Raw genomic sequence first — 15,463 nt, forward strand, 5'->3', positions numbered from 1 at the left:
TGAGAGGTGCCCCTCACACAGCCTCAGTCACGCAGGGGAGCTGACAGTAGACAAGGTAAGTCCACGTTGTGGGAACTGTGACAGAGGGGAAATGGTAGAAGTGACCGGGGATGCTGCTTAGGTGTGCTGCTCAGGGACATATTATAGTGGAGCTGAGACTGTCCAGGAATGGGGGAGAGCCACCCCAACGACAGCCAGCGGTGCTGGGGCCTGGGGTGAGGCCGGCGCCTCTGGCGAAGCACCTGCAGGTCAGCGTGTGAGCTCAGCGCATGAGGGGCGCTGGGCAGACAGGACGAGGCTCGGTCTCCCCAGGGCCTTCTCAGGAAGGACTTTGTGTTTCATTCTAAGTACACATGGTGCCACTGGGGGCTAAGGCAAAGGAACAACACAACCTGAATTACGACTTTAGAGGACGAGCAGCAGCCCTGTGGAGAAGAGACAGTGGGCAGAGGGACGGCATGGAGGCCGCGGGTTGGAAGTGAGCCGCAGTGGTTCCGTGCAGGACGATGGAGTGTTGCCCGAGGAGGCCGCCCTGAAGAGAAGATGTGCTGTCAGGCAGTTGTTCACATGCTCGTTCCCAACTGAGGAAGCGGTGGCTTCAGCGGCCAGTGGTCTTGTCTGATAACATAGCTAATCGGAGGAAGGGACAACATTCAAGCCCGAGTTTCGTGGGTCCGGTCCAGGGACCTTCCCGTCACACACAAAACAGAGGCATTCGCTCGGCCTCTGACTGCACAGCTGCCAAGACCTTATTTCTTTGTTGGTAACATGGCTTCTCTTTTTACTTTTTCTCTTTAAAGCTGGGGGGCACTGCCGTGAGCATCCTGCTCTTAGGACAGTGGTGGGGACCCTTCTCAGAAGGGCCAAGATCTGACCTCTTTGCCTCTTTTCTATCATTTTCTTACGGGGAGTCCTTGCAAAAGTGATTTAGTATTAACAGTCACCGAAATCTTCAAGGTCATAAAACAGGCAACAGTCTAATTCGAAACATTGCAGGAAGTCATTAGCTGACCTCTCCCAAGGCTGGAGTGCTCCCCGAAGAGCAAAGCTTTAGAAATACAGGTATGTTAACTGCTGACATTATCATCATTGCAGGAGGAAATACTCCAGGAATAGAATCCAGGTGCTGCTGACTTGTGAAGGAGCCTTAGATTCTTGACAGCAGCTTCTCAAATAAATCTATTACGCATTTGGTTTCTAAGGCCAAATTGAAAGCAGTAGACCAGACACGCTTGAAACTAGCTCAGTAGTCTAGCTGATTCAAGCAAAAGGGAGCATTTTGCCTTGCTTCTCTTCTTGGCCGTGGTTGAGGGGAAGCAGGGCATATGTGCCTCTTCCAGATGCCCACGGGCTTCACGGGCCCACAGCTGTCACACGCCTCTGGAGTGCCAGCTTTTTATTCCAATGACAGGCCTGCTGCCAAACATCGAGATGCAGAAAGGTCTGCTAATAGTGTTTACTACTCAGAAATGCTGTGACCTTTGTTAAAATGAGCTAAACGCAGCACTAGCATGTAGCTTCTTAAAGAGGACCTTTTTTCTTAGGAAAAAATAAGAACACTGCGGGCTTTCAAGGACATTATATATTAATCCAAAAGAGCAAAGCCCTGACTGAAAAATAGATTTACAGCCTGTCGTGGAGAAAACCCAGACCACATTTCCAATTACCATCTGAAAGTGCAGACACCTCATTTTTAAAAGAGACCCAGGGTCTGCCAAGGGGTGGCCTTGTGGTGGTTTGGACTCAGTTGTTTCCCTGACTCACACACTTAGTGCCAAGGTATTTAACTACTTCCTACCCTCTTTCCATATCTGTTAAAATCTCAATTTTCTTGAAACACATCTGAATTGTTACCGTTGGTATTGCTGTTAGGTGTCAATAGGATTCCCTGCTGGTTCCATCTCTCTTTGGAAAGTCCTCCCCCTGGAAAATACGTACTCACCCTTCAAGACTAACTCAAAGGTCACCCGTCTGAAGCCACTATAACCACCCCAAGACAACTGTTTTATTTGCTCCCTGTTCTATGCCCTCGTGGCATTTTACTCATGACTTTAGCACAGTAGTTACCTCTAATTTATAACTGTTTGTTCAGACAGACCTGCCAAAACGACTGAGCTATTAAAATATGAGAACTAGAACTTTCCATCTTTATGTCACCAGCACCTACATAAAAACTATACAATAAGTGTTGGTTTTTATTTATATCCTGCCTCCATTCAAAATCAATTTGCAGGAGCTATTCAGCCATTTCTAATTAATTAAATAGTTAATAGTGATTTGATCAAAACAGCAGAAAACTGTATTTGAGCTCCCTTACAGCATAATGTGAGGAGCCTCAAAGAAGGTCACGTGTGGCACGGGAGCAAGAGACGGCCAGCTCCGTCCAGGGCCTTCCAAACAGGTGCGACAGGAAACGGAAGGACGGGAGAGTCCACGTGTGGACCGCACCAGGGAGGGAGCACACACACGACGTGATGAAGAGCAGGCTGCACACGGAGCAGCACGGCCCTTGGATTGACCATCACTTGAGGTGCCTGAGAACTGAAGGCAGACCTTTCAGCACCCCTACATGATGTGTGGGGACAGTCATGTGTGCATATGGGCCATCCTGGTAGCCCCTCCTGTAGGCCTGTCGTGGGGTGATGGGCTGTGTCCACGTCCTGACCCCTGGAACCTGTGACTGGGATCTTACTTGGAAAGGAGAGTCTTTGCAGATGTCGTTAAATTAAGGATCTGAAGCTGAGGCCACTCTGGGTTATCTGGGGGGGCCCGAAATCCAGTGACGGGGGTCCTCACAGGAGACAGAACGGGACGTGGCACAAGAAGAGGCTGTGTGAAGGCGAGGTAGAGACAGTGTGGTGCCGCCACAGCCGGGGGCCGCCAGGACCCCAGCCGCTGGGAGAGCAGGGAGGAGTGTCCCAGAGACCCGGCTGGGAGAACAGCCCTGCCGCCCGCAGGGTCCTGCACTTCTGGCCTCCAGGGCCTGGAGGGAATATGTATCTGGTTTAAGTCACTGGTTTGGGGGTTATTTGCGACAGCAGCGCCAGGAAACTAATACAATACCAAACTCTGCGTTACTAACTTGAAATTTTATGGGGAAAAAGACGCCCTTGACACGTCCCTCTACTCACCCTGTGGCCAGTCCACCTCCAAGGCCGCCAGTCACCTGTACTGTGTCTCAGCCACTGCACCTTCCCCTCTCCACTGTCCCCGTGGGCGCAAGCCCCCATCAGCTTTCCCTGAACAGCTACAGTGACCACCCCCAGTCTCCCCGCTGCAGGGCCACGTCCTCTGCAATGCAGTCTCCACGCGGCCACCCCAGGGGTCCTCAGGAAGCACAGATAGGATCACGCCGCCGCCCTCAGCACCGGCCTAGACCACGCAGCCCTCCATCATATCCTTAGGGATGATGCCAGGGTGCGCGTGGCACGTGCACGTGCCTGCGTCTTGCTGTCCTCAGTCCAGACTGCAGTGCCTCCACTGCCACGCGCCATGCAGCCAGGGAGGGGGACGCAGGCCGGTCTCTGCCAGGGTCCCCGCCGCACCCCATTCCCTCTCCTAGCTTCTGTCAGGAGCCGCCGCCTCCCGGCCCCAGCGCCTCCAGTTCTCGGTGCTATGCGCTCTGCCGCAGAACCGGTCTGGGTGATGTATGAGCTTGGGCGCCTGGCTTCATCGTGTCTTTCTTCCTCACCAGCCAGCATGGCTGTGCCAGCCGCGCTCTGAGCCAAGTGAGGGCTGCAGGACCGCGCCCCGCAGCTCTGCCCTCCCTCAGGCACAGGTACCCTTGACTTTGCAAAAGGGGGCATTTTTCTCGCCAGCTTTGCCCCCCCCCCCCAGGACTGCACGTGCCCAGAGAGGCTCCAGTTTTCTGTTATGCACAAAGACAGGCTCCCAGGGACCCTCGCAGACATTAGGTTTGTTCTGCCCTCGAGCCCCCGCCCTTAGTGCAGGGCCTGGCCCACAGAAGTGCCTACCAAACAGTCACTGACTAAATCAGTGGGCATCATCATCTGTCCATCTGCGCAAGTGCACTAATAGACATTCATTTCTGTCATGAATATGCATATTCGGCCTTGTGCCCTTGTCAGAGTGCATTATTAACAAGCGCACTGCTGTATTTATTTTTGTAAAATTACTTTGCCTTTCTTTTATTTCTTTGAGGCTTATTCCCAAAAGTGAAATAACTAGGTCAAACTGTAGAAACATTTCTATGACTCTTATAATATACGGGCAGATTACTTTCCAGAAAAATTGAACCAATTTATAATACAACATGCAGTGTATAGCTATTTTTTCCCTAGCATCACTGATATTTATTATTCACATTGGTTTTGCATTTTAATAGGTTGTTGTAATTTTCTGTAAATAGTGCCTAGAAAATAATAGTTTCTCAATAAATACTTGCTGAATGAATTAATTTTCTATGGGCTTATTTATTTTCATAAATGTGATCATTTGCTTTCTGCATCTCTTTCTTTGTTACCATCCTTTTTTCATCATCTGTAACAAATTATTGAGTAGAATTTTGGCATTGATACATCTTTCTCTGTTTTAGAGTGCCTGGCTTTCATTTCAAATATTTACGTTCTGACCTTCCACCAGTTATATTGGTCAAATTGTCAATTCTGTGGATATTTTTATATTTATATCATTGTGAAAGGGCAAGATATTTTGAAAAAATAACTTTAAACCTGTTTTTTCCTTCCAAACAATGTTTGCCTATTTCTCCTGCACACTGTTTTTAAAATGGGTGTTCCAAGGGACACGTCTAGTTTTTTGGATTATTTTGATTCCAAAATCTTACTCTTCATCAGAGTAACTCTGTTACTCCTTCCTCACCCCCGCCCTTGGCTTTCGTGAAAGACAGAAATACTAGACACATTAAAAGTATGAAGATTGGTTAATAATGACAGGAAAAACTCCTCATTTCCATTTTTTTTTCTAAGACCTGTGAACAAACACTGTGTTGAAAGTGTGTGTTTGTGTTTTCACTGCAGCCTTCTGTAAACAGTGTCTTTGATGGCGTGGCACCTCCTTGCTAGAGCAAAAAGCAGACCTCGTCATTTCACCTTATTTCTATGAACAACTGTATCCCCAGTGCCGTATTGAAACACGTTTTCAGATATTCTCAGGATGCCTCCTAAAGTAACTTTATCCAGTGTCTCTAAGTCTGAAAAGCAAGGTTCGGTACCACCACTTGGTGGTGGCTGTTTCTCCCTAAAGATGATCAGATACTGTAGTCAGTATTAAAAGGCGGCCTCCAGTCCGAAAAGGGAAGTACAGTGACTGCTTAGAAATACACTTAATAAATGGTAGAGTTATCTGGTTCCAAAGCCTGTGTCTTTCCACAAAACCCTATCAGGCTGTAATGATTCTCCCAACTTCACTTCACTGTGCTGAGCACATGGCAGGCTCCTAATAAAAACGTCCGTGACTGGAGTGAAAGTGAAAAAGGCCCTGAAGTTATTGCCTAAGGTCCCAGCGGAGACCGGTTCCCATGCTTCCTGTCCCATCACTCTGCTCACTGCTTTTGACCTGGGGACATGTACCATCAACCTGAACATTTGTCCTCCAGCACGTGCTCGTTCAGAAACTCCAGATTGAGTTGGGACTATTTAGGGATCTTCTTACTAAGCTAGTTCATGAATGAAACTTCCCATTGGTGGAATGCTGGAGAAGCACTTTGTGGACAGGAAGGGAAAAAATCTGCTATTTTAAACATTGCTCAGAGAGTTTGGGCAAAATCCATCTGGCAGACGAATTATTTCTTCTTCCGTTCAAAAACTCATCAAGCACTCCAAACGTGTAACCTGTAGGCAAGTTTACTTAAAGCTTGAGAAATCTCAAAATAACCTGACATTTAAATATGTTATTTCTGTTGTGCTGTCATAATCTGACATTCACAGAGACATTCTCAAGTCCAAATTAAGCTCCATACTGCCATCTACCCCTGCCCGACTCCTGGATGACCCTGTGTCCAAGGCAAAAGAATGCGAATGAAATAGGCTCATCCAATCATTGTCCTTCAAATATTAACATCCATTTCACAGAGAAATGGGGAGAAAGATAAATGAGAAGTTGGGTTGATGAATCACTGAAGAGATGATTGTGATAGATAGATAGGTAGATAGATAGATAGATAGAAATTTGTTTTTCTTCCTTAAAAAGGTGAAGGCGGAGCTTCTTTTGGGAGAACCTCATGAAAAGACTAAAAAGTCCATGTTTTTTGCCATGGAGCAAGAAATTTAAAATGTGAAATCATTGAGCAAACTAAGTAGGCATTAACGTGGTCAGCATTTATAGATTCCAAGTATATGCGCTCTGTCTTGGGAGTGATGCCATTCTAAGTGGCCTGGATAGTTCTGGACCCAAGTTACATGTGAAGTGAGGTACGAGGCCCTGTTTGATGCATTCAGGTGGCCTTACGTTAGGCTTTTCCCCTTCTCTGCCTTCTCTGGTCTTAATGGAGCATTTTATATGATTCCATTTTCTCTTCTCTCTTAGCATATCAATTACACTTCTTTTCAAAATGTTTAGTGGTGGCCCTAGAGTTTGCTACATACATTCTAAATTAATCTAAGTCTGCCTTCACATAACACTCTACCACTTCACATGTGTGCAGGTGACAGAGTTCTCACAATTCTTCCTACCAGCCTTTAGGACCCTGATGTCATTCATTTCACTTATGCATAGGCTGTAATCACCCGAATGCCTTGTGGCTTTGTTATTTAATCTTTCAGATCAATTAAGAATAAGAGAAATAAAGGATTTTAGTTTTGTTTTACCTCTGTGTTTTCCTTCTCTGATGATCTTCCATTCTTTACACAGACCTGAGTTTCACCTTCTTCGTATCATTTTCCTTCTTCATAAAGAACTTCTTTCAACATTTTTTGTGGAGTAGTCTGCCAGTATTGAAGTACCAATGTTGAGTGCCTAGGGATGGGTTGGTTGGTTTCTTGGTTGGTTGGTATTTATTCTGCTTGGTATTCTCTGCGTCCTCGGGATCTGCAGTTTGGTGTCTGTCATTAAGTTTGGAAAGTTCTTTACCATTATTACTTCTAGTATTACATAATACTTCTTAGTATTTCTTCTAGTATTAGAGATGGCGTGTGCTTATGAATATACCATATGTACCTTTTGGAGTTGTCCCACTTCTTGATGTTAGTTTTTTAACACTTAACAGCCAGTTGGAATGTTCCCTTTCCTGTAACAATAGTTGGAGACGTACACATTGTCTACTGCAAACCTTCAGGCACAGGACCCGTGCACCTACCTCCTCATCTCATCCCCCCACGGCAGGGGCCTCCTACTGCCAGGATCTTTGTCTTTTCCACCCCTAGAGATTGTGTTTTTATTAATGGGAGATGTCTTTCTCCTTCTCCGGGTGACACCAAGAGAGTCAATCTGTCGTGTTATCTTCTCGCTGCAGAGCCTGTAGTATTCTTTAAAACATTTGAAATACGTGTTTTTTTGCCTTGGTTTCAAAGACTACCCCGTCTTTTCCAGATTACTGGTGAATCATAGAATTGTTATTCACTCGCTTTATTCATTCACATGTTAATTTATTTGCTAAGTATTTCTTGGTCATTTCCCAAATGCAAAATGCCCAGCTACGTCTCTGAGAAACGCAAACCCAGAATTCACTGACATTCTGAGTGGAAAGTTGTGTGTGAATGACTTTGCTACAGAGTAGTGTATGATATTGAGAAGCAAGGTGATTTAGGGGTTAAATATGGGAAGAGATTGGACTCACCTAATGTAACCAGGCATCATTCATATTTGATATCAGAGCTGTGTCAGTCAGAGCCGGGCAGAAAACAAAGTTGCACTCAAGCAAGGTAACTAGGACAACTTTAGTAAAGGGGTGATTTATACAAGTGAAGGAAAATCTGAAAGGACCCACCAAGGATGGTGACACATCGCGAAGCTGGCGACAACAAGGGAACGTTTCCACAGCTAGACTGGCTGAGGCAAGGGGAGCTGTACCCGGGAGAGCCGTGGGGGCCATACTCCTGGGACAGGGCCCCTGTCAGGACTTGTGGATTGCGGTAGAGCTGCAGCCACTGCTAACATAGGCCTGGCAGGGGGGAGGACGGGGCAATCCATGCTCCAGCCCACTCCCCTCCTGCTTTCCCACCTCCTGCTGGCATTTCCCCCTGGCCGAACCCAGTTGAAAGTCGTAGGGCAAGCCTGCCAAGGTCAGCTTCCCGGGAACAAAGGGGGCGGAAGAGGAAATGGAGCTGCACAGTGCAGAGGCTCACGGGGCACTGAGGGCTCCAAGGCCTTGGTGTGAGGTGGGAGTCAGAGGCAAACAGGTTGGAAACCGGTGCCACCACATCTTGACTCTCTCTGCACAGTTACCTGAGCTCTCGCCTCCAGGGGCAATCTCTGAGGCAGTAGAAATGGTTATACATTTGACATTTATTTGTTAAAAGATTTCGGTTGCAGAAGAGTGAAAGTGGTGACAAAGAGCCACTTTACTCCCTTACAGCCTCCTAGCAGCAGCAGGAGGAAACCGCCGGACTGCCACCGTGATGGCCCATGGCTTCACCAATCTTTTAACTCTGGACAAAAAGACCCTGCAAGAAATTCTAGTGCATTATCCAGATTCTGAAAAACTCCTCATGAGGAAAGCCAGGTATGACCTTTAAAACTCCATTTTTCCTTTGTAAACTCTAAGAGAACTGGTTTGTAATGGCAGTGATAGACGTTCTCCATGGCATGTGCTTAACAAGCAACTGTCTGTGCAGTTATCCATGTGAAGCTTCATGGATTAGGAGAAAGGAACGTATTTCTGGTGGGTTTTTCCAGAACTTGGACAGTGCTGTCTGAAACAGCCTTTTTCTCCTGTCCACAGAGTGCTTCTCAAGCAGGCTCCAGCCGCAGAGGCAACCTCTCCAACGAAAGGACTTGCCTTTCTCTTCCCACCCAAACCAGAGACCCCCAAAATGTTTGAAGTTCTCCAGGGAGGCACAGGGAAAGCTGGTCTTGCAAGACTCCTCAAGCTGAAGAGAGAGCAGAACGTTCTGGTAAGCAGGGAGAGTGGACGGCAGTAATGGCCTGGGCTCGGGGCCCAGGTGTCCAGACAGGCTCCCACTTCAGCTCCGTTTTGGAGCCCGGGATAATCTGGATTCATCTAGTGCGAATAATGACCACTGTATATATAGCACTTACTACTGTATAAACTGTGGCCCCATCTCTTATCACACTTAGTCCTCACGGGCTTGTTTTAGGTGGATTTAATACACGATGTATACATTATTTGTGGCTTCTGTGTTTGCGCATCTGCCTACTCACCAGGAGTGTTTGGCACCCCAGAATCAGTACTCTCAGTGCCCTTGTGGTCATGCGCAGACAGACACACGTACACAGCAGCCGGAATTTAATTTGTCCGATGCACAGGTTTCCACTGAGGTTCAACAAAGAGACACGCTACCTTCTTCCTTCAGCTCACACCAAACCAGTGACCTTTCCATGGTCTGTTGGAGGCTTATGTTTTTCACATTCATGTGGTGCTGCCTTGTTTGTCCTGCTCAAAATGCCTCAAGCCTGTGCGGAAGTGCTGTCGCGTGCTCCTGGGCACGGGGAGGCTGCGACATGCCTCATGCACAGCGGACATGTGTGAGGTGAGCAGTCTCGGGCACGATTGGGGGCTGATGGCCGGGAGCTCAGTGCGATGAAGCAGCAACACCCACTAAATGAGTGTCCACACACAAGTCACAGCAAGCAAGGCGACGCACTGATGAGCTGACGACAAGGGTAAGGCCAGCCACTTGAAGGGACCTCAGCCTGCGTTGCCCCAGGAGCAGTGGTCCGTCGGGCGCTTGCTAATTCAGTGTTCGGGGCAGCTTCATAGAACAAAACTACTGTGCGATAGTGAGAATCAACTGTGTATAACAAACATATACACCTGTAAACATGTAACATTTTACCAACAAGCCAGTAAACATGTTCACAGATAATCAATTATCTATCACACATGTTCAAAGCCAGAAATAACCTCATCGGTTTCATTCAAGCCCTTCATGTTATAGATGCAGAAACTGAGATCCAGATCCGTTTATTGGCTAAGATCACAGGCAGTGACAGAGTGAAACTACTCCTCTTCACACTCCAGGTAGTCAGACTTCCAGGCCTACAGCGAGCTGCCTCCCAATTCCTGGAAGTGTCAGGAAACTCAAAAGTTACTGTTCTTCTCTTCTTTTGCATATAGAGCATGCCAAAAAAAAAACAACAACAAAAAAAACCGTATACGCACTTTAAGAAAGGAAAACTGTATTAAAATTATAATACTCAATATGTACTGGTAACAAAAGATGAATCCAAGTCACGTTTGACTTCTGCAATGACAAGAGCTGCTCAAAGTGGTTCCCATCGATGTCCAGACACTTCTGACTGAGCAACGTTGACCAAAGTGTCCACTTGTATACTTTTTTTGGCACCCCTAGTATATTCTTTGATTCTCATAATAAGCCTATGAGGGTAGATACTGTAAAACAGAACAGGTTTCAGGGTTTCTGAATCTAGTCGTTATATTATCTCTAAATGTGGCTCTTTCAGAAAACTGTAAAGCAAATACATAGTCAGTCATACTCACGAGATGAAAACTGCCTCTTCCTTTTCCAAATATGCACCATGGTGGTGAAAGGTAGGATACAGTGTAAACCAGCCTCACTGAATCATCGTAGAAATAATAATTTGGGTAAAGACTTAAGGGGGTCAAGAAATGTATCAGGCAGTGTGTTAAGTAAGGTTCTCTACGTCACACCTCGTACAGGCCTCTCTGAAACTGATCTCAAGTGTCACCAGTGAAGGGCGGATGATGTTTTCTCACTATGAAAGTTCTACAGAAGACACTAAACACAATAGGTTCTGAAATGATAGCTCAGGCACCCGTGAGACGAATGGAGATGATAGAGGAAGAGACGTGAGTTTCTCCGCGAGGCTCTCCCACGAGTGTATGCAGGAAGAAAACCACACTTTCCATAGCGTTTTCATGGTATTCGCTTAATACTTTTTATTAAAAAATAAATATTTAAAATTTCATCTTCACAAAATAAATAAGCAAATATTTTAATAGCAAAGCAAAGGTCCTGAGCACCAAATGTACTAATTCAGAGAGTGAGAGGACCCACAGGAAGACAGCCCTCGGCGGGGACAAAGAGCAGCGCCGCCCAGCACCGCACATGGTCGGCGTGGAGCGCACGCATCAGCACAGCCTCCGAGGACAGACGCACGCCGGGCACACAGGACACCGTTACTAACGGAATCTGGACCGTCTCTGTCCTGGTGTTGATCCTTAGCCCTCGTATATGAATCGAAAGACTCCACTGTCCTTGATGATAATGATTTCATTACGGATTCTTTGCAACTGCTTCTTCCAGGAACACAGTGAGAACTGCGAAGGAGGAGAGCGTAAAGGGAAAGGATGTGAAGATAAAGGAAGAGGGCCGACAGAGAAAGCACTGGACAAACTGAAACGCAGAGCAGGCTCTGCTACAGACGAGGCCGTGCCCATTAGAAGGGTAGTGTCACCCGGAGAAACTGCCCGCCGGTCACTCATCAGCATGGCTCCTTCTGCCCAGGCCAGGGAAGAGGTGCTGCCAACCGCAGCCAGAGGAGAGGCCCAGCGATAAATGTTGGGTTATCTCAGATGTGACCTCGCTGGTTCCCACAGAGCTTGTCCCCAGGCTGTGGCTTACGTTAATGGCGGGGAAAGACCTTGCCGGGACCCTGGAGAAAGCACACAAAGCCCCAGCTTCGTTCCTGGGGCTTACGGGACCATGAACTTCCGCAGTACGAGAAGTGAGAAGATTACTCAGAACCACCCCTGTCATCTGTTGTCATGAACTTCGCACAGTTGGTGCTTCTCCTGATGGTACACAGTAGGGTTGCCATCTTCCATTCTTTCTCGATGATGTTTCTTCCCTCCATTTGATTAGCGTGGACTTGGCTCTGACTCACTAACCTTGTCTCTTAAATTTTGTGTGTGTGTATGAAAGTCTTGTGTGGCACTGTTAGTCTTGGATAAACGTTCCATGTATGTGCATATTACCTCTTACTTGTCGGGGAGTATGAGATTTTAATAAAGTGTCAAATGTCAGGTGGTTTCCACTCAAGCGAGGGTGAGCAGTCACTCAGATGTCACATCGCCCAGCAGCGGGGCCTGCAGGGGCCGGAGATGGTGGGTATGAGCTCTGACCTGCGGCAGAACCCCCGAGGAGCAGCGTCATCAGACAGAGACATCACATGGCAGTAGCATGCCGGGAAAATCGTGCCCTTGGCTAAACACACAAACTCTCAATTTGCCCTCAGACCAGCTTAAAAGGCAAGTCTGTTGAGTCATGTGACGCAACAGACTCGGGGGAATCAGATCACCCCCATCATCACAGAGGCTAAAGGGGCCATCTCAGAATGTCCCGCCAGCATCTGCTTCAACAGGTGCCAGATTTGAGCCTCTCATTTCCGGCTTTAGTGAAAAGTGATGAGGTTAGGCGGCCAGCCTGCTGTCGGACCGACATATCCCTATAGTTTGCGGAAGCTACGAGTACAGCTATTTACAGAGTCTCCAGATGAATTAAGTGTACTTCAGGAAGTTGTCATGAACCAGCTGTCATTAGCACAATTACCAAAGTCTCATGCAGTGAGGCGGCCGGAAGCTGGGCTGATGTCGGAAGTGATGATACGTACAGAATTTACTCTATACGTACAGAAATGCCAATAGTGCATAGCAGTAAGTTCTGCGTAATAAGCCTGTTCCGAGGCCCTGGAGATGGTCACTGGAACAGCACTTGGCAGAGAGGGTTCTGACGAATTCCATTAGCCAAGAAGCCTACAACATGGATGCATTTGGTAAGCCACGTATGAACTGACCACTGTAATAAAAGGTACCACTTAGTGAACTCGCTGTCATTGAGTCTGGTGTTCGAGAATCGTAAAAACATGGCAAGGTGTACAGAAGGTTGGCAGGTGTTTTCAGGGTTTAAAGGAATGTGGAGAAATTGTTAATACCTGATAAATGGGAGTCTGTGTGTAGAAATGGGTTAGAAAACCCAGAAAGAAAAGGTGGAAATAGGGCCCGAAAAGAGTTGGATAATAGAACACAAAGGATAAAAATCCTGAGCTTGTGAATAATATGCTGTCCCCTTATACTCTGTAATTAAAATCTAATGCCAATGCAATCTGTGCTCTTCCTCTGTCATTTATTTCCACTCCCAAACTATCCTATTTCCGATAATGTCATCTTCATTTTTCTCTCAGACTAAAATCTAAGAATAATCAGTAACTCTTCCATTGTTTATATAGTGTCACCAAATCCTTTTTCTTTCTCAGATCTTTCTAATTATCCTTCCTTTATCACTTCCATTGCTAACCTCAGTACATCTTTTCTGTTCAATTCAAATAAATACTCATTTTTTACCTACAATCTGCTCTAATCACTAGTCTTCTGTCTCAGGCCCTTTGCTATGGGAAAAATCAGGTCTTTGTAAACTATCGCGGTCTCTGTGCATTTGTGCTCCTCTAACTACACAGCCCAGATTGGATGGCTTATCCATAACAGAACCCGTTTCTCAGCCTTCTGGAGGCTGGCCGTCCAGGACCCTACGGGCCCTCTACCCAGTTCACAGCAGGCTCCTGCTCACCGAGTCCTCCCGTGGGGACAAGGGATCCCTCTGGAGCCTCCTATTTAAGAGCATTGATCCCATTTGTGGGGGCAGAGCACCCCTGAAGGCCCCATCTCCAGATACCGTCATCTTTGGGGGTTAAGGTTTCAATTTATGAATTGCGGAGGGAGCCACATTCATACCATGTTCAAACCATAGCACTCACTTTTGACCACGTGACTTTTCTGCTCAGGGACCTATTAGACCCTCCTACTGATTAAGTCTTATTTATCCAAATTTAATTACCACTACCCCAACCAAACCTTCCATGGACGTTGGTCTTGCTTTTTCTGGAACCGCCACCTGCCTTTCTTCCTCGGGCATTCGTCCATGTTGAATGCCACAGTACGGTCCACTCTCTCCTCCAGCGTTTATCTCATCCCTGTAGCTCCACATCTCTGCCAACTGCCTCTAAGAACACTGGCCCGTGATGGGTCTGATCTCAAGGCACTGTCTTTTACACTTCAGGAAGTACCATGCAGACAGCTCGCCACTGTTCTCTCATTTCTGCCCACTTGTAAATTGTAATGAGACAAAAACTAGCGCTTAGGCCTTAGTTGTATAAAGACAGAAAGCCCATCTTTTAAAGGGAGAGAGACTATTAATAGGCAACTCATGGGAGCAAAATAATAGGTAATTGACATTGAAAAGATGCTTTGAGTTCTGTGCAAATCAGAACAAAGATGGAATACCACCTTTTGTACCCATCACATTGGAAAATATTTGAAAGCAGATAGTAACAAGTGCCGACAAATGTGTAAGTCAGAGCTACTGATCTGGTAGTACCTAGCAAAATTCTGGCAGTACACCACAGAACTCAGCAGTAAGTACTATGTGAGATAGACATCCAGAAAATTCTCAAGCAGGTTTCTAAGAGAAAAGGTGAGAGGAAATACATTGTTTGTGGTACAGATGAACTGGAGGCAACTCTGGTGTCTACACCAGGAGAATGGCTTTAAAAAAATATGGCGTGGGGGAATGAGGGTGGGCGAGTGTGGATGTGTTTTTAAGGTAAAGTTCTATCCAGCCATTAGAACCAATAAATTAGATTTACACATAAGATAAGAACATGGATAGATCTTTTTTAAAAACTAGTGTGGATTTTTTTTTTTTTCAGTAAGCGGAAAGAATGAGTTCCTCAGTAATACCATGCATGTAGATTTTTATAGAACTTACCTAATAAAGACACTCAGGGACAAACCTATAGCCCAGCAAAGCCAAGTTCATTAACTTGCGGCAGCAGGGAGACCATGCAGCAGAGGACACACAGGTGTCCCACCAAACAGGGAAGGAGCGTTGTTACAGGATGTCGGGGAAAGTGGAGACCACCTAGAAGTGATGTTTCAAGAGGCTCCCGTGGAGGTAAGAGGTCAGCATCAGGCTCGGGCTAACACACACACTCGGGCTCCCGTTTCCTTGGCAACTACTCAGCCAGGACAGACACCCCTCGTCTGTGTAGACCCTCTGCGTCTCCATCTCCATCAGAATGACCCAGATCCTCCTGGCCGAGTTTCAGTCTTACTGATAAGATCTCACAGCGAAGTTTCTGACAGTCCATGACTTTACCGAGCAGTTTCCCAACCCCGTGTCCTTTTGTTGTTAACAAAAGCCGGCCTCCTACCTGAAAACACACACAAAACACTGTATGTCTTTCCAAAGTATATACGTATCTAAGGAACTGTGTCAAGTGCATCAGAGATCGTGACCGTGGGGGGCAGGAACACGGGAGTGGTAACAGCAGTGGATGATGTGAGGACAGTAAGAAGAGCACCAACTCCGAAGGCTGCTGTGACTGAGAA

General features: G+C 46.7%; 1 protein-coding gene across 1 annotated transcript in view; it reads left to right on the forward strand.

The window, feature by feature from the left end:
* CNGB3 (cyclic nucleotide gated channel subunit beta 3) overlaps positions 1–11,636 on the forward strand; it is a 113,861-nt gene extending 102,225 nt beyond the window's left edge. The window contains exons 16-18 of the mRNA XM_033126621.1: positions 8,492–8,638; positions 8,858–9,029; positions 11,385–11,636. Of these exons, the coding sequence (XP_032982512.1) occupies positions 8,492–8,638; positions 8,858–9,029; positions 11,385–11,636 (571 nt within the window). The remainder of the gene's footprint in view (positions 1–8,491; positions 8,639–8,857; positions 9,030–11,384) is intronic.
* The last annotated feature ends 3,827 nt before the right edge of the window (positions 11,637–15,463 follow it).

This window comes from Rhinolophus ferrumequinum, chromosome 14 (genome assembly GCF_004115265.2).
Source record: "Rhinolophus ferrumequinum isolate MPI-CBG mRhiFer1 chromosome 14, mRhiFer1_v1.p, whole genome shotgun sequence".
Classification (NCBI taxonomy): Eukaryota; Metazoa; Chordata; class Mammalia; order Chiroptera; family Rhinolophidae; genus Rhinolophus; species Rhinolophus ferrumequinum.